This window comes from Caretta caretta, chromosome 9 (genome assembly GCF_965140235.1).
Source record: "Caretta caretta isolate rCarCar2 chromosome 9, rCarCar1.hap1, whole genome shotgun sequence".
Lineage (NCBI taxonomy): Eukaryota > Metazoa > Chordata > Testudines > Cheloniidae > Caretta > Caretta caretta.
Genome location: NC_134214.1, coordinates 48591318 through 48610785, shown reverse-complemented (window position 1 = coordinate 48610785; position 19468 = coordinate 48591318). Strand labels below are relative to the sequence as shown.

Genomic DNA, 19468 nt, shown 5'->3' with positions numbered 1-19468 from the left:
AACTCTGGAAAGCTTAATTGAAAGTCTGAGGTATCTTGCTCAAAACCCCTGTTTCAGAGAACTCTCCTTTTCTTTAGACTAGAGAATCTAGAGGGGATACACTCTCCTGAGAGATTTTAAGAGTTTGTACTATCTCATTTGGAGCTGATTATGAGCAATATCCTTCACTAGTCCCTGTGTCAAACCCCTGAGAGAAAGGGGGAAGGGCCCTGTGAGGGAGAGGGCATTACCGAGGAGACTGAAAAGACAGTCTGCAGGCATGTATCCTGCATGTTGCCCTACAGAAAATAGTAGATACTTTATGACCTCCTACGTGATCCCTGGAGGCTGGGGAGAGGATATAGGTCCACCACACAAGGAAGGGGATATGAATCACGCCAGACCATGCTCCCTGCTGCTGGATCCATGCTGAACTAACTGCACAGAATGAGGACTGAGCCAGTGCCACTGGAGACAAGTGATTCACTGGTATCAGTGAGATCTCAGGCACTGGCACCTTTCATGGCTGCTAAAACCTTGCAGGTAAAGCAGCTTATGGAAAAGGGGATGCTTTGTCGTCATCTCAGCACAGACCTTGCCTACATGCTGGCTGGATTCGCTACCTACCTCCTCTGCAGGCTGAGGGATTAGGGCTTGCGGGACAGGTAGAAGGGCTTTAAAGAATGCTCAGTTCCCTGACACTGATTCTGGCCTGGTTTCACTGAAGAGAACTTTCATAGAGCCCTGCTCAACTGTCTCAGCATGGATTTCTCTCACAAGCTAGCTGGGAATCAGGTTTTCTCCTGTGGCCTGCTGTCACTGGGGGAAAGGGAGGCAAAGTGCTGTCATTCAGATCCCTTTCAGAAAGCCACTTTTTTTTTTTTAGTTCTGCAGTTTTGAGGAGAAAAACCTTCAAACCAATGAAGAAACTGACATTTTAGTTAAAAGTCTTTTAAAAATCCTATGAAAGCTCTGACACAAAGAGTCCTTCAGTCTGCTGTGCACCTCTCGGAGGCAGAAAATTCTGGAGAGTTCTTCCGAAGGTTTGGTCTTAAGCCTTGGCTCAGAGCAAAGCTCTGTTCTGCCCCCAGCTGACGTGGACAGAGGGAGGGCTACTGCTGTGAAGACTGGAGAATAAACTCTACCAGTAAAAGTCACCTAGAGGGTTTTACAGCATAACTATTTCAATAAAAACATCACACGCCCAACCAAAATAGTTATAAGGCATTGATTTCAATTGGACTTAAGCATGTGTATAAGTGCTTTGCTGAATCAAAGCCCTCCTTGTTGCTGTATGTCTCCTGGTACTCAGTTTGTTTTTCCTATTTTAGCACATCATTTTCCTCATCTTTCCTAACTTTGAGTATCATCTTTTATTGGCTAACATTATACATCATCACTAGACAAAGCTGATCCAAGTAAAATCACATACTTATGAAAAGAAGTTAATCTCTTCAAAGTGGAAAGCACATTGTATATATCATCATCATCTGCTTCTTCTCCCTGGAAATGAAAGCATATTCATCATGGATTCAGCAATACAAATAAGCTTCTCTCTTTGCATGGTGAGGACGATTAATAGTTACACAGTATCTTATGTTGACATTTGAACTGGTTCATGATGCCACAATCACTATTTTGTGCCTAGGCTCTTGATTTCAATGTAAAATAATAATAATGGACATTTTAAATAACCATTGGGTAGTACTAAGAAATCAGCAAGACTTGTCTGACTGCATTAAGCAACATCACAGTATTAATACTCACACAAGCAACCTCCTACAGTAGAACAGTAAAAGCTGTTTTATCCGGCACTTCACCAACCGGAATGCTCTATAAACCAGCATTTCTGATCTTCATTGAAAGTCTGGTTTATAGTCTGGTTGGTGCAGGGCCTGCAGGGGTTTGGGGTGCAGGAGGGGGTGCGGAATGTGAGCTCTGGGAGGGAGTTGGGGTGCCCCAACCCCCAGCCCTGCACCCCTTCCTACACCCAAACACCCCCCCTCTCAGTTAACTGGCATTTTTCACTTACTGGCACCCCCCCCCCCCAATTCCTCCATCATGCCAGATAAAACAGCTTTTACTGTAGTCATTTCCCGAGGAAAAAACCTGAGGCAGAGTTTCAAACTCATTCTGTAAAAAGGATTTAATTGTGTTTTAATTATAGCCTGAGAGCTGGGACTAGAAGAACAGCGTCAATACAATCCTCATTTCATAGCAGAGACTCCACTGATGCAACAGAAGTTTACACAGACTAATGGCAGACTTTCTAATTTAGTTCAGGTCCTTATCCTGCCCCCATCACCATAGTAACAGAGTGCCTTACACATCTTAGTGCATCAAACCAGTGGTTCTCAACCTTTTTTTCATTTGTGGACCCCTAAAAAATTTTAAATGGAGATGCAGACCTCTCTGGAAATTTCGAATGGTGGTGTGGACCCCTTTGGAAATCTATTATCTGTATATACAGCTGACTTCTGTTCAGTCAGTGTCCAACAGGGGTCATACATGCTCCCTGAATGCCCTTAAGCCCCACCTCCCCCAAGGGCATAAAAGGCACAGCAACCCCAACCACCAGTCAGTTCCTTTACTGCCCAAAATCCTCATTTATAAGACTCTGAGCTGTTGGGACAGAGGGCAAGTCATGGGATCCACGTGCAGAAGATCCCGAAGAACCATAGTTACTATCAGATAAGTAACCATTCTTTCTTTTTTGAGTTACTGTGGATCATACGTTTGGTAATTAGCTAGTAGTCATCTTTAACGAGTGGGAAGCAAGTAGTTATGTGAAAAGAGATTTTAAAATAGTTCTTCCAAAACTAGCATCATATCTTGAAGTGGTTACTAACTAATAATGTTTCACAAACATATGAAGTGAAGGCCAGGGAGTTGCTCTACATACTTCCAATCCTGGAACCCAACTTAAGATGCTATTGATGCAGCTTGCACTCTGGTGGAGTGAGTTTAGATATTTGGTGGAGGACTCATTAATATCATAAGAAGTTTTAATACAATCCAATACACATTTTGTAAGTGTCTGTGATGAAACAGCCATCCCTTTTCATTTACTATCATCAGCAATGAAAAGTCTTGATGTTTTATGTATAGAGCCATAACAGCAACCTTTTCACATCTGAAGTATATATCAGTGATAGTGGATAAACTGGACAATCTCATAAAGGTGCAAAGGGTTCATATGTGAAGACAGCACTAAACAGAAGTCCCATGTTGGAGCAATTTTTCTCACAGGAGGAAAAATGTGGACAAACCCTTTCATAAATCTATTCACTGATAGATGAGAGAAAATTGTATCTCCCACTACTGGAGGATGAAATGCAGATATTGTTGCCAAATGGACTTTGACTGACAAAACATATAGTTCTGAGTGCTTTAAAAATAAGAGATAATCTAATATTATTGGAATAGAATATCGACATGAGTATAACCTGTAGACTTTGCCAATAAAGAAAAATGTTTCCATTTGGCAGTGTAGATAGTCCTAGTGGATAATTTCCTACTCTGAAGAAGAATGCTCTGCACCTCTGAAGAACACTCCCTGTCTATTGTAGACATCCAACTGTTATCCAGGTTATGAGATGCAAAGAGACTGGGTTTGCCCTTGGAGGAGAGGGTCATGAGGGCATGCAGGGTGCATGTGCAACCCCACTAGTCACTGCTAATGAAACTGTTCCAAACTCCTGTGCTGGGGCACATAAACACCATAGTAGGATCGACATGTGCAGTAACTCAAAGAAAAAAAAAAAGGGAGATTTAGTAACTGGTATCAACTAGATCTCTGAAACAAGTGTTAAGTTTTTCCACACTTTGTACACTTAACATCCAAATCCTGAACTTATAAATAAATCACTGAGATAGTTACACATTTCTCAGATCTCAGAGGATGATGTGGCAGCTCCTGATAGGCAAATTGCTGCAGGGGAAGTTGCAGATGTAATTAAGAATTTAAAATCCAAGGAAGCTCCAGATCCTGATTGGATTGCTGGGGAATATTATAGAGCTCTAAGGCAAGTGCTGATCCGTATTTTAACTGAATTGTTTAATGCTATAGTGCAGGGAATGAATTTCCAGATTTATGGAAAGAGGCATGGTTATTCCTAAAGAGGGAAAAATTCTTACCAGTTATGCATCATGTAGACATATTTCTTTAATTAATGTGCCTGCTAAAGTTTATGATAAGGTGCTAGCAGACAGTGTTATCTTGCTCAAATATGTTCACCCTGACCAGTCTGGGTTCCTTGCTGGCAGCACATCTATCTGACAACATCAGAAGAACTCTGAATATGATCTATAATTTTAATTCTAGCAATTCTTCCTATGTGCTGCTTTCTTTGGATGCTGACAAAGCCTTTGACTCACTGGAGTGGGAGTATCTTGGTTTTGGAAGCCAGTTTTATAGGGGCATATCAGCCCTATATGTTCATCTTCTAATGTCTGCTTTGGTTAATGGTCATCAATCCCCTCATTTTAATTTGTCTAGGCATTGCCCACTATCCTCTCTGTTGTTTGCTTTGGCAATGACGCCATATGAAATAAATGTGAGAAACAGTCTCTTTGTAAAGGATATCAAAACATCTGCTGGATTAGATCACAAAATAGCTTTTTTTGCCGATGAAGTCTTATTATATTTGCAGGAGTCAGAATCCTCATTAAAAATTATAGAACAAGAGACTTGGGAATCTGGGCAGGTATCAAGGTTTCAAAATAAACTATGATAAATCTGAGAGACAAGGTGGGTGAGGTAATATCTTTTATTGGACCAACTTCTGTTGGTGAGAGAAACAAGTTTCGGGCTTACACTTAACTACTCTTCAGGTCTGGGAAGCTTACTCCGTGTCACAGCTAATACAAGATGGAACAGATTGTTTAGCATAAGTAGTTAAACACATATTGATATATGTCCTCAATTTGTGTACTTCTTAAAGAAATTGTTTCAAAAATTACTGTACAGATGACATTTGACTCCAGTTAAGATCCATCAAATTTTTGTTACTAGGAAAGCACTTAGTTGAAGGAGTTGCAGGGAAAGTGGAATGTACTTGCACATTTGGTGATTGTGTCCAGGAATTAGATAGTTTAGGATGGAAATTATTAAAAAGATTAATCTTATGACTAAATGCTGGCTTCCTAGAGATCCTCTGACCTGCTTACTTAAAAGCTACAGTAAAAAATGTACATTTTAAACAGAAAGGCAAATTACTTCATTTTTTATTGTTAGCAACTTGACTTTGTATTGAACATTATTGGAAAAAATGTGATTCCCCCTCCTACAATGGCACTAAGGTATAGTAAAATATGGATTGTCCTTGTAATGGAAAAATTCTCTCACCAAGTATGTACACAAGAGAAGTGCCAAAAATAGGACAGATATGTAGAAATTTTTGGTCACCCTATCAAGCATACTCAAAAGAGGAGGGCTCTTCAGCCAGCAAACCAGACTGTTTAGCCAGGTTCATTAAATATTAACCTGATCCTGAATAAATAATATATGAAATAGTATGTTAATTTTCTATTATAACTTTGCCTTAATAAAAAGTTTAAAAAAACACCAAACCTAAGGGAATCTTCTAGAAGGACTAATAATGGCTCCACTGTAAGGAATGGAGCTGGATTTTACCTTTGGCAGGACATTAAAACCTCTCTAGAACTGAAACAATGGCCTGATGTAAAAAAACAAAACTTGGAAAGTACTCCTAAAGGATTCTGGGTATTTTGGGGGTGTTCTGGTATCTAGCAAACGTTCCTAGAAAAATAAACAGTCAAAATTTCATTTTACAGAAATTTTGTATGATGTGGGGAAATTCTGTACCTCTTTTGTTCAAAAACTACAGCATCCAGTTACTTCAAAGTTCACAGAACTACAAGCCCTTCTCTGAACTACAAGCCTCTTTTCTGAAATCTTTTGGCCCATCTCTTCGAAAATAGACAATTTTTACTTAACTAGAAAGAAACATCAGAATGAGGCTCCTGAATTTCAGCAATATTGACATAGCCTCACTACCTAGGAAGGTTCTAAGAGAGAGAGAGAGCGCTCTCCATCAAAGTATGCTTTGGCCTAGAAGCCACAAAGGCCAAGAGTTCAAGTCTCAGTGCTTGCATGGACTGGTGTTAATATTCTTGTGTGCTTCCAGCCCTTATTATTGAATAAGGGCTAAGGAGGCAAGAGTGCATGTTACTTTTGAAAATGGAACTTATGCTCATAAGTCTCTTAGGCACTTTTGACAATTTTGCCATACTTCTGACACAGCCAGAACTAGAATTCATGTCTCTACCATGTTAGAACTAAGTGTTGAGTATTTAACTTCATTGCTTTTCAAAAACAGTAGGCCAAATCTGTGTTTAGCTATGTTGTTTGCAAAAATGGGGCTATTCCTGCATATTCACCTCTCCAAAACACTGACATACAAATAAATGATAGTCTTTAAATAAATTATTGGATACTATTTTCTCTATGTGATGGTCTTGTGATTAAAGCACTAGGCTATGTCTCGATAACCAAGCTCTATCCTTAACTCTGCCTCAAAATTCCTACGGGAACTTTAGCAAGTCAATCAAGCCAATGTTTTCAACGGTGGATACTAAGTGATATCTCTTTTAGTTATTTTCATATTATATGTTATTTTGAAAAATGATTAAAAAGTTGTATTAGTTTTTCAAAAAGCCAACCTCAAACTAAAATAAAAAGGCAGATTAATATTTTGGCAATTATAATAATATATGATGAAAGGGGACTGATACGCTTTTTAGAGTTTTTCTGTACATGTTTTGAAGTCCAAGCTATACATTTACTCTTTCAAAGGCAGATCTTTCCTTTAATATCTTTTTTCCACCTCTCTCAGGAAAACAACATTAAAATGTTTCTTCTCTTTAGTACACAATTATAAAATATAAAAATTTATTTGACCTTTTACACTTGTATGGCTTATTCAAAATTACTATGGTATGTGCAAGTTCACATAACTTTATTAAGGGGAGAAAAGGGATCTTATTTTCCACCTATCCACTATATTCACCTTAAAAAGCAAAGAAATTATTACACATTTTTAAAGAATATTTAAGGTTGCATAAGGTTAACACTCAGCCTACACAAACCCTTTAAGAAAATGTCTAGCTAAGGGTTCAAGAGAGAATTTAACATACTGGAACACCCACACATCACACACCAAACTCTCTTCCAAACTCCATCCTTCTATAAGTAAGTCCCAGATGCCTCCAATATGTAAAACACCACAATATCCCACCTCCCGTAACAGAATGTACCCTGGTGTCGACACCCTACACACTATCGTAATAATCTTTGAACAAAGTATGCCTTGTGAGATGTCATGTAAAAACTCATAATTTACTTAATATCATCATGGCAAAACGCACACAGCAGTATTATATGTGCAGTTATAGACATATGCTGAGATCAAGACTAAAAGTAGAAGTCTGGGGAGTAGCCAAACCAGTTCCTCCGAGACGATGGGCAAGCTGATGCCTCAGCAAGGAGTAAACAAGGCTGATGGACTATTACCTGTCTTTCATTGAGTCAATTATTTTTCAGCATCTAGCACAATGCCTAACCTATTCTGTATGTGTTGTCTTTGGATGCTACTGCTATAGAAAGAAAGAAAGACAGAAAGGGTTAGAGTTAAGGTTAGGGGATTAGCATTAAGGGTTGACACCTAATTAGAAAAAATCTTAACTGAAATGTAATTATACCACTTTGGAATTGAAGTTTTTCATTTACTCTTCTATGGGGGGAGTCACCTCTTTTGCTTTACAGATCATGATTTACAACTGAGCAATGTGTTATTGTGAATGCATATGACAACTTATCAGGTGGTTGATGGTGATGCAGAAAACTGACAATGGATTTTACAGAATGGAGAAAGGATCAAAGATGCAAATCTAGATGATAAAACAAGGTTAATTTTTAAAGAACAAACCTCCTGCAACAGATCCTCTACCGAATGGTTGAATCGGTCCACAAATTCATCAATCAGCTGGCTGTGGGCTATGTCAACTCTATTTTGAATGGTATATTCTTCACTGCACAGGATGCTATAGGTTTTACTGCAGGCTTCTAGAACATCTGATTCTACATGCTTCTCCACAACAAACTTAATCTGCTTTAACAAGGCATCCAGATGCTGTGGATCAGACAAAAAAAGTCAGTTTTCACATTACATAGAATATTCCATAAACAATGAAACTCAAGAAGACAATGTTAAGCAGTAAAAGATTATTACATCCTATTCCAAATGTAGCCATTTAATATGAACATGACTAATCAGTCAGTTGAAAGCCATCAGAGTGCCTGCATAGTGTATCATACCTTCTCCATTCTGCCTGTACTGTAGATTTCCAGGTCAAAATACTGGGGGATTTGCAGAAGGTTTGCTACTTTCTCTGCATCAGCAGAATACTAGAGATTATTGAAATAAAGAAAATGAAGAGCAATTAATGTCTATACTACAGAATGAAAAAATTATATACATTATCAGTAAAGAATATATTTTGTGGGAAACTGTACCTTTGAAAGTAACATAGGAAGCGCAATAATGAAATGTTCAGTCAATTTGTTTCTGTCATCTATCTGAGTTTTCCTTTCTTTTGCAGTTAACACCTGTAAAAATAAGGAAAAATGTGCTATAAAATAATTAAATGTCTTAATGTCATTAATCCAATAATAAATCGAAGGGTCAAGATCCCAAAAGTGGAAGCTAATTAAAAATGAAAACCAGTGTAGGCATTTTTTAAAGAAAGGAAGGAAGGAATTAAAAAAGAGATCATCAGGGATGCAGAGCATGTGAATGGGAAAGCAGTAAGAACTCCAGTTACCTTAAGGGAAAACCTCATTTCCTCCATTGTGATATTGTCTCCATATATCCCCCATTTTTGAGGCCATTTTGGCAATACTGAAGTTAATGAAAATTTTGCTATTGCCTATAATGGGACCAACATTTGGCTGTCAGAGGAACCATTGTGATCATCCAATATGACCTTTTGTATAACACAGGCCATAGAACTTCCCCTAAAATAATTCCTAGAGCTTATCTTTTAGAAAAACATCCAAACTTGATTTAAAAATTGTTAATGATAGAGAATCCACCATGACCCCTGCTAAGTTGTTCCAATGGTTAATTACACTCACTGTAAAAATGTACAGCTTTATTTCCAGTCTGAATTTGTCTAGCTTCATCTTCCAGTCATTGGATTGTGTTAGACCTTTTCTGTAAGACTGAAAAGCCCATATTAAATATTTGTTCTCCATGTAAGTATTATAGTCTGTCATTAAGTCACCCCTTAAACTTTTCTTTGTTAAGATAAATAGCTTGATCTCCTTGAGTCTATCCCTAGAAGTCGTGACTTCTAATCATTCTCATGGCTCTTCTCTGAACCCTCTTGAATTTATGAAAATCATTCTTTGAATTGTGAGCACCATAACCAGACACAGTATTTCAGCAGCAGTTGCATCAGTGCCAAATCAGAGGTAAGATAACCTCTCCACTCGAGATTCGTGTTTATGCCTCCAAGAATCACATTAGTTCTATTGGCCACAGCATCACGCTGTGAGTCATAGTAAGTGGGGTGCAGAGACTCTGCTCACCAGCTCCACCCAGACCCACAGACAGGCCACCTTCCAAGATCCTAGGGTCATGGAGGTCTTAAGACTTGCATCTAGATCAGACCAGAGTCTCTCCTGACTGTAGTCAGTAAGATGCCTGGCTTTGGTGTAAGAAGTCAGGCAGGGATTCAACAGGCATACTGCTAGGAAGGGTCTGTCCCAGTGGTAGGGCTAGAATGGATAATGACCCAAATTGAACCCCTTATCAGCTTCTACTGCACACACCCTAAAACATATTAGTATGTTCCCTTACATGGTGTGCCATTATAGGCACTCCTGAGTTGCTGCTGGTCCTGGGCCCTAAAATTTCATAGTCCCAGTCCAGGTGATCAGTATGACACTGGTACATTCTGGGTCTAAGACAGACTTACAATAAGATAGCCAAGGAACAACGGGAATGTGGCCGACCTTCAACAAGCCAATCAATATCCCCATTTTAGACTCTAGTCATTATTCTTGTAGACTGGAATAATCAGACAGGAGAAGTCACCACGCAATTTCCAGTGCCCTGAGTTGTAACAACATAACTTTTGCAACTGGTGCAGGGAGTTCTTTTCCCAGTACTTCTAGGAAGGGAGAGAAACACATCCAGACTCCTGGCCTATTTTTTTCTTCTTCTAGAAATGTGCAAGGAAGTTGATTATATCTGTGTATCTTGATTTGTTGATCAGTGGCATCCGGTGGGGCCTGAAGACACCAGTGAGTCTTTTACCATGAGTGGAAGTTCCTTTGGAGAGAGGTAGGCATTGATTTGATGGTCTCTTTGAAAAAAATGCAGCTGAAAATTAGTATGCCCAGGGAAAAAAGGAAAGATGTGTTGCCTTATATATCAAAAATGTATACAATTGGACTGAGGTTGAGATGGAAATAGGAGACAGACTTGTTGAAAATATCTGGGTAAGGATAAAAGGGGTAAAAAACAAGGGTGATGTCATGGTAGTGGTCTGCTACAGACCGCCTAACCAGGAAGAAGAGGTGGATGAGGCTATTTATAAACAATTAACAAAATCATCCAAAGCACAGGATTAGGTGGTGATGGGGGACTTCAACTACCCAGACATCTTTTGGGAAAATAACATAGCAGGGCACAGATTATACAAGAAGTTCTTGGAATGTATTGGAGAGAACGTTTTCTTTCAGAAGATGGAGAAAGGCACTACAGGAGAGGCTGTTCTAGATTTGATTTTGAGAAATGGGAGGAACTGGTTGAGAATTTCAAAGTGGAAGGCAAACTGGGAGAAAGTGATCATGAAATTGTTGACAGAGTTCATGATTCTAAGGAATGGTAAGAGGGAAAAAAGCCTAATAAAAGTAATGGATTTTAAGGAAGCAAACTTTAGCAAACTCAGGGAGTTGGTGGGTAAGATCCCAGGGGAAGCAATTCTAAGTGTAAAAACAGTTTAAGAGAGTCGGCAGGTTTTCAAAGAGACATTATTGAGGGCACAAGAGCAAATTATACCACTATGTAGGAAAGAGACCGCCCTGGCTTAACTAGGAGATCTTCAATTATCTGAAACTCAAAAAAGAGTCATACAAAAAGTGGAAACTGTCAAATTACAAAGGATTAATATAAACAAATAACACAAGTAAGCAGGGACAAAATTAGAAAGGCCAAGGCACAAAAATGAGATTAAACTAGCTAGAGACATAAAGAGTAAGAAGAAAATATTCTACAAATACATTAGAAGCAAGAAGACAACCAAGGACAGGGTAGCCCCGTTACTCAGTAAGGGGGGAAAAACAATAACAGAAAATGTGGAAATGGCAGAAGTGCTAAATGATTTTGTTCCGTTTTCACCAAAAACTTTAGTAGCAATTAGACATCTAACTTAATAAATGACAGTGAAAATGAGGTAGAATCAGAGGCTAAAATAGGGAAAGAACAAGTTAAAAATTACTTAGACAAGTTAGATGTCTTCAAGTCACCAGGGCCTGATGAAATACATCCTAGAATACTCAAGAAGCTGACTGAGAAGGTATCTGAGCATTAGCAATTATCTTTGAAAAGTCATGGAAGATGGGTGAGATTTTAGAGGACTGGAAAAGGCCAAATATAGTGCCAATCTATAAAGAGGGGAATAAGGACAATTAGGGGAATTACAGACAATTCAGCTTAACTTTGGTACCTGGAAAGATAATGGAACAAATGATCAAGCAATCAATTTGCAGACACCTAGAAGATAAAAAAGGTGATAAATAACAGTCAGCACGGATGTGTCAAGAACAAATCATGTTAAACCAAACTAATAGCTTTTTTTGACAGGATAACAAGCTTTCCTGATAGGCGGGAAGCAGTAGATGTTGTATATCTTAACTTTAGTAAGACTTTTGATACTGTCTTGCATGGGAAATACAACCTAGGTGGAGCTACTATAAGGTGGGTGCAAAAGCGGTTGGAAAACCATTCCCAGAGAGTAATCATCAGTGGTTCACAGTCAAGCTGGAAGGGCATATCAAATGGGTCCAGTTCTCTTCAATATCTTCATCAATGATTTAGATAATGGCATAGAGAGTACAATTACAAAGTTTGTGGATGATACCAAGCTGGGAGGTGTTGCAAGTGCTTTGGAGGAAAGGATTAAAATTCAAAATGATCTGGACAAACTGGAGAAATGGTCTGAAGTAAATAGGATGAAATTCAATAAGGACAAATGCAAAGTACTCCACTTAGGAAGGAAGAATCAGTTGCACACATACAAAATGGGAAATGACTGCCTAGGAAGGAGTACTGTGGAAAGGGATCTGGGGGACATAGTGGATCACATGCTTACTATGATTCAACAGCATAACACTGTTGCAAAAAAAAAAAAAAAAAAAAAGGGGGGAGGGGGAATAAAATTCTGGAATGTATTAGCAGGAATGTTTTAAGCAAGACACAAGAAGAAATTCTTCTACTCTACTCCAGGATTTGGAAACACTGGAGAAAGTCCAGAGAAGAGCAACAAAAATGATTAGTGGTCTAGAAAACATGACCTATGATGGAAGATTGAAAAAGTGGGTCTGTTTACTCTGGAGAATAGAAGACTGGGGGAAGGGAGGGAGACATGATAACAGTTTTCAAGTACATAAAAGGTTGCTACAAGGAGGAGGGAGAAAAATCTGTCCTCTCTAACCTTAGAAGATAGGACAGGAAGCTTAAATTGCAGCTAGGATGGTTTAGGTTGGACATTAAGAAAAACTTCCTGTCAGGGTGGTTAAGCAGTGGAATAAATTCCCTAGGGAGGCTGTGGACTCTCCATCATTGGAAATTTTTAAGAACAGGTTAGACAAACACCTGTCGGGGTTGGTCTAGATAATACTTAGTCTTTCCTTAAGTGCAGGGGACTGGACTAGAAGACTTCTCAAGGTCCCTTCCAGTCCTACGATTCTATGATACTATGTATTGGTAATTGTGGACTATGGTAGCCAGCCCCCCACAAATTGGTGAATGGCAGTCTCAAGACCCCAGTGAGTCACAGTGAAGGCCCTGGACTGAAGGGAAAGGTCTGGTTAGCCCAGGGAGAGCAGAAACTACTGAGCCTCTGACCATGTGGAGAAGGATACTTTACCCTGGAAGAGGAGGATTTTTTGTTTGGCTGAAGGGCCAAACTAGTCTAGCAGTGGAGGGAAGCTGAGGCAAAACTGCACTTAGGTAACAAATGAGGTAAGTGTTCCTTCATACAAACACGTCATGGCCTGGAAATGCACAGTCATGGCATAGAAACAACCTTATCTCAGCCCTCAAATGGTGTCATATGTTTGGATTTATTTTAAATTTGACCTTTACTCTGAAATTCCTGGTTTTGAAATGCTCGTTTTTGAGATAATTACAGCATGCATGTAATGTGTTTTACCCTCATATTACCAATCTATTCTCTCATCCTTAACTTCAGCTTAACATACTCAAGTCTGAGAATTTCTCTTTATTATTATAATTATTAAAATTTCATATCTGAATGTTGAAAAAGAAACCCAAACAGAATGCAACCATGTGAGATGGACAATGAGTGCCAGATATGAAGTATCAATCTCAATTTTTTAAGGTAACTTTTATGGTCACATTCACTGACAGACTCTGGCCACTTTGCACTGAGGTGAAGCAGCATAGAGAAGCTGGAAAAATATGAGCAAGTTAAGCATTGAATCTATAACTTATTTTCCATTGTCTTAGTTATCTGAAATACCAGATACTGTTTGAAAATGTTTTAATTGTTTTTTCAAAAATGCACAGAGAACCAGATTCACAGTGTTAAGAGTCACAACAGCTGGTTTTCCACTCGTTTTCAAAAGTTCATACCTGTGCTATGAAGTAATCCATACTGTTATCTAGTGCACACGACAAAGTTTGATAAAGTTTAGTTTAAAAATTTAATTATTATTCTCATACATACCCTCTCCTATTTATCAAAATTCTTCTTGAATTGTGGGCACCAGAACTGGACACAGCCTTCCAACGGTGGGGAAAACAACCTAACTAGTTTTAAGATAGATCTTGATAAGTTTATGATAAGATTACATGATTGTATTGCCAATGACATTAGGGGACTGGAATGGATGATGCAGGAGGTTCCTTCCAGTTCTATGTGTGGAACATTCTATGGGGTTCACCATGCCCACAGGCACTCACAGGGACAATTCTCCAATAAGACATTAAAATTCTGAACAGCTGCCCATGCATAAACCTGGTAACTGTATCGCAAGTCCAGTATTCTAATTCTGTATTGGCAAAAGCTGCTCACTGGGCTCTCTCTGCTTACATCACTTGGGAAAGGACTCAGACCTTGGGTCTTACAAGGCAGTCTTTGCCCACAATTTTCCTCCTCCTGCTCTGTCAGGCTAATTTATGGACCTCTGTCAGGGTTCTGGTGTTTCAACAGTGTCCCCTTGAGGTGTTAACGGGGTTCTATCCTGACTCCAGGTCCAGTCACTCTAGTGGAAGCATTCTGAAGGGGACAGAGTCTCAAACCTCCAGCTGAATCTCTCTGGATGCTCACCCCTTCTGGGAACCCAACAAACAACAAAAAACTTAGGAGCAGGAAAATAAATGAAGGAAAAGGAATTTACAGTCAGTCCCAGTTGGGCCTCCAGCCTCTCTTCCTTCAGAGGGGCCTTGGATGGTGCGCAATCAAGTTCATAGTCTGCTGGGTGACCAGCATAAGGAATATGATTCAGCCCCCTTCAGCTTAGGGGACTTGGGGTTTTCTTTTAGGCAAGGGAACAGGCTCTACTTGCTGCCAGGCCTCTCCCTGTGAGCTGGGAAGCTCAGTGCTCTGCTCCCAGAGTTACCCTCTGTGAAGCTGAGCTTCCCCTCCTCTTTTGCTCCTCCTCCACTCTTGATAGGACTTGCAGGTATGGAAGGGACGGGGCCACTCCAGCCCAGAGCAACAACTTAACTCCTTCCTGCCTGGAGCAGAGTTTACACACCTCATCGCAATCTCGGTGAGGGAGTGTACCAGAGTACACATGTGCAGCTCATCTACTGTCTGTCTCCACTGGCTGTGAGCCTGAGACACACTGCTCCTCCCCCACATTCAGGCAGCATAGCAACCTTAATTTGGCTCTCTTGTACATCTGAATTATGATAGTGCTAAATCACATGATCACATACTTTTTGCTCCACAGGACCCCTGCCTTATTCAGTGCACAGGATGGACTGTAAAATGAGGCAGAAGGTTACAAGAAGAGGAAAGATGTTCTCTTACGTTTGAGACTGGGCTGGAAATCTGCAGAGATGGGTTCTAGCCTTGGCCCTGCCACAGGATCAGTAAATGACATTGTGCAAGACTGTAGCATAATGCATATGCTCAAGGGGCTGAATTGAGGTTATACAGGTAACATTAACACTGGCATTTCCTAACCTTTGAGTGCTCGACTTTGCAACTTTAATGTTTAATGTTCAGGAAAGCAGACTTCGACTCCCTCAGGGAACGGATGGGTAGGATCCCCTGGGGGACTAACATGAAGGGGAAAGGAGTCCAGGAGAGCTGGCTGTATTTCAAGGAATCCCTGTTGAGATTACAGGGACAAACCATCCCGATGTGTCGAAAGAATAACAAATATGGCAGGCGACCAGCTTGGCCTAACAGTGAAATCCTAGCGGATCTTAAACATAAAAAAGAAGCTTACAAGAAGTGGAAGGTTGGACATATGACCAGGGAAGAGTATAATAATATTGCTCGGGCATGTAGGAATGAAATCAGGAGGGCCAAATCGCACCTGGAGCTGCAGCTAGCGAGAGATGTCAAGAGTAACAAGAAGGGTTTCTTCAGGTATGTTGGCAACAAGAAGAAAGCCAAGGAAAGTGTGGGCCCCTTAATGAATGAGGGAGGCAACCTAGTGACAGAGAATGTGGAAAAAGCTAATGTACTCAATGCTTTTTTTGCCCCCCTCTATTCGACATTGGTGAGGCCTCATCTGGAGTACTGTGTCCAGTTTTGGGCCCCACACTACAAGAAGAATGTGGATAAATTGGAGAGAGTCCAGCGAAGGGCAACAAAAATGATTAGGGGTCTGGAACACATGACTTATGAGGAGAGGCTGAGGGAACTGGAATTGTTTAGACTGCAGAAGAGAAGAATGAGGGGGGATTTGATAGCTGCTTTCAACTACCTCAGTGGTGATTCCAGAGGGGATGGTTCTAGACAATTCTCAGTGGTAGAAGAGGACAGGACAAGGAGTAATGGTCTCAAGTTGCAGTGGGGGAGGTTTAGGTTGGATATTAGGAAAAACTTTTTCACTAGGAGGGTGGTGAAACACTGGAATGCGTTACCTAGGGAGGTGGTAGAATCTCCTTCCTTAGAAGTTTTTAAGGTCAGGCTTGACAAAGCACTGGCTGGGATGATTTAATTGGCGATTGGTCCTGCTTTGAGCAGGGGGTTGGACTGGATGACCTCCTGAGGTCCCTTCCAACCCTGGTATTCTATGATTCTATGATTCTTTCTACATATTGTTGTATGTAATTTGCTATAGGAAAGCATAAGACCCTTCCCCTCGACCAAAGAGAGATGGGAAAGTGGTTATACTTACAGAGTTTAGGCAGGCTATTACTGAAGTACTACATAGCATTCCATGGTTGTGATAGTTTGATAAAAATATGGATAACTTCAAGGTGTTTAGGCAAAAGAAACCAAATGCTGTAAATCATAGAATCATAGAATATCAGGGTTGGAAGGGACCCCAGAAGGTCATCTAGTCCAACCCCCTGCTCGAAGCAGGACCAATTCCCAGTTAAATCATCCCAGCCAGGGCTTTGTCAAGCCTGACCTTAAAAACCTCTAAGGAAGGAGATTCTACCACCTCCCTAGGTAACGCATTCCAGTGTTTCACCACCCTCTTAGTGAAAAAGTTTTTCCTAATATCCAATCTAAACCTCCCCCACTGCAACTTGAGACCATTACTCCTCGTTCTGTCATCTGCTACCATTGAGAACAGTCTAGAGCCATCCTCTTTGGAACCCCCTTTCAGGTAGTTGAAAGCAGCTATCAAATCCCCCCTCATTCTTCTCTTCTGCAGGCTAAACAATCCCAGCTCCCTCAGCCTCTCCTCATAACTCATGTGTTCCAGACCCCTAATCATTTTTGTTGCCCTTCGCTGGACTCTCTCCAATTTATCCACATCCTTCTTGAAGTGTGGGGCCCAAAACTGGACACAGTACTCCAGATGAGGCCTCACCAATGTCGAATAGAGGGGAATGATCACGTCCCTCGATCTGCTCGCTATGCCCCTACTTATACATCCCAAAATGCCATTGGCCTTCTTGGCAACAAGGGCACACTGCTGACTCATATCCAGCTTCTCGTCCACTGTCACCCCTAGGTCCTTTTCCGCAGAACTGCTGCCTAGCCATTCGGTCCCTAGTCTGTAGCTGTGCATTGGGTTCTTCCGTCCTAAGTGCAGGACCCTGCACTTATCCTTATTGAACCTCATCAGATTTCTTTTGGCCCAATCCTCCAATTTGTCTAGGTCCTTCTGTATCCTATCCCTCCCCTCCAGCGTATCTACCACTCCTCCCAGTTTAGTATCATCCGCAAATTTGCTGAGAGTGCAATCCACACCATCCTCCAGATCATTTATGAAGATATTGAACAAAACCGGCCCCAGGACCGACCCTTGGGGCACTCCACTTGATACCGGCTGCCAACTAGACATGGAGCCATTGATCACTACCCGTTGAGCCCGACAATCTAGCCAGCTTTCTACCCACCTTATAGTGCATTCATCCAGCCCATACTTCCTTAACTTGCTGACAAGAATACTGTGGGAGACCGTGTCAAAAGCTTTGCTAAAGTCAAGAAACAATACATCCACTGCTTTCCCTTCATCCACAGAACCAGTAATCTCATCATAAAAGGCGATTAGATTAGTCAGGCATGACCTTCCCTTGGTGAATCCATGCTGGCTGTTCCTGATCACTTTCCTCTCATGCAAGTGCTTCAGGATTGATTCTTTGAGGACCTGCTCCATTATTTTTCCAGGGACTGAGGTGAGGCTGACTGGCCTGTAGTTCCCAGGATCCTCCTTCTTCCCTTTTTTAAAGATTGGCACTACATTAGCCTTTTTCCAGTCATCCGGGACTTCCCCCGTTCGCCACGAGTTTTCAAAGATAATGGCCAATGGCTCTGCAATCACAGCCGCCAATTCCTTCAGCACTCTCGGATGCAACTCGTCCGGCCCCATGGACTTGTGCACGTCCAGCTTTTCTAAATAGTCCCTAACCACCTCTATCTCCACAGAGGGCTGGCCATCTCTTCCCCATTTTGCGATGCCCAACGCAGCAGTCTGGGAGCTGACCTTGTTAGTGAAGACAGAGGCAAAAAAAGCATTGAGTACATTAGCTTTTTCCACATCCTCTGTCACTAGGTTGCCTCCCTCATTCAGTAAGGGGCCCACACTTTCCTTGGCTTTCTTCTTGTTGCCAACATACCTGAAGAAACCCTTCTTGTTACTCTTGACATCTCTGGCTAGCTGCAGCTCCAGGTGCGATTTGGCCCTCCTGATATCATTCCTACATGCCCGAGCAATATTTTTATACTCTTCCCTGGTCATATGTCCAACCTTCCACTTCTTGTAAGCTTCTTTTTTATGTTTAAGATCCGCTAGGATTTCACCATTAAGCCAAGCTGGTCGCCTGCCATATTTACTATTCTTTCGACTCATCGGGATGGTTTGTCCCTGTAACCTCAACAGGGATTCCTTGAAATACAGCCAGCTCTCCTGGACTCCTTTCCCCTTCAAGTTAGTCCCCCAGGGGATCCTGGCCATCCGTTCCCTGAGGGAGTCGAAGTCTGCTTTCCTGAAGTCCAGGGTCCGTATCCTGCTGCTTACCTTTCTTCCCTGCGTCAGGATCCTGAACTCAACCAACTCATGGTCACTGCCTCCCAGATTCCCATCCACTTTTGCTTCTCCCACTAATTCTACCCGGTTTGTGAGCAGCAGGTCAAGAAAAGCATCCCCCTAGTTGGCTCCTCTAGCACTTGCGCCAGGTCAAATCCGGATTGTAAGTAAACAGACCAATGGCATGCCAAGACACCTATGATTCCATTCTCACTGTCAGAAGAGGTTACTCATCTTGTGCAGTAATTTGAGTTCTTCAAGGTGTCTCCCCCTGTGGGTGCTCCACTTCAGGTGGGCCTGTGCACTGTCCCTTTAGTCAGAATCTTTTGGTAGTGGTGTCCATTTGGCCCATGCATGTGCCCCACATATCCTTGTGCCTCAAGCTGAGGCTATATGGGGCTGAGCAGACTAACCGCCCTCAGTTCCTTCTCCACCACAAAGACCCACAAGGGAGACTCCAAAGCAGAAAGAAAGTTGGGTGGGTAGTGGAGCACATGCAGGAACAAACATCTTGAAGAACTGCAGTTACTACACAAAGTGAGTAAT

At 41.2% G+C, this 19468-nt stretch overlaps 1 protein-coding gene across 4 annotated transcripts in view; it reads right to left on the bottom strand.

Annotated features, from left to right (window-relative positions):
- Positions 1-19468, bottom strand: part of STAG1 (STAG1 cohesin complex component) — a 378319-nt gene that overhangs the window by 117118 nt on the left and 241733 nt on the right. For all 4 annotated transcript variants that reach the window (XM_048863147.2, XM_048863151.2, XM_048863150.2 and 1 more), the window contains 4 exons: positions 8516-8608; positions 8318-8407; positions 7929-8132; positions 1412-1482 (listed from right to left, as the gene is read on the bottom strand). In XM_048863147.2, the coding sequence (XP_048719104.1) occupies positions 1412-1482; positions 7929-8132; positions 8318-8407; positions 8516-8608 (458 nt within the window). The remainder of the gene's footprint in view (positions 1-1411; positions 1483-7928; positions 8133-8317; positions 8408-8515; positions 8609-19468) is intronic.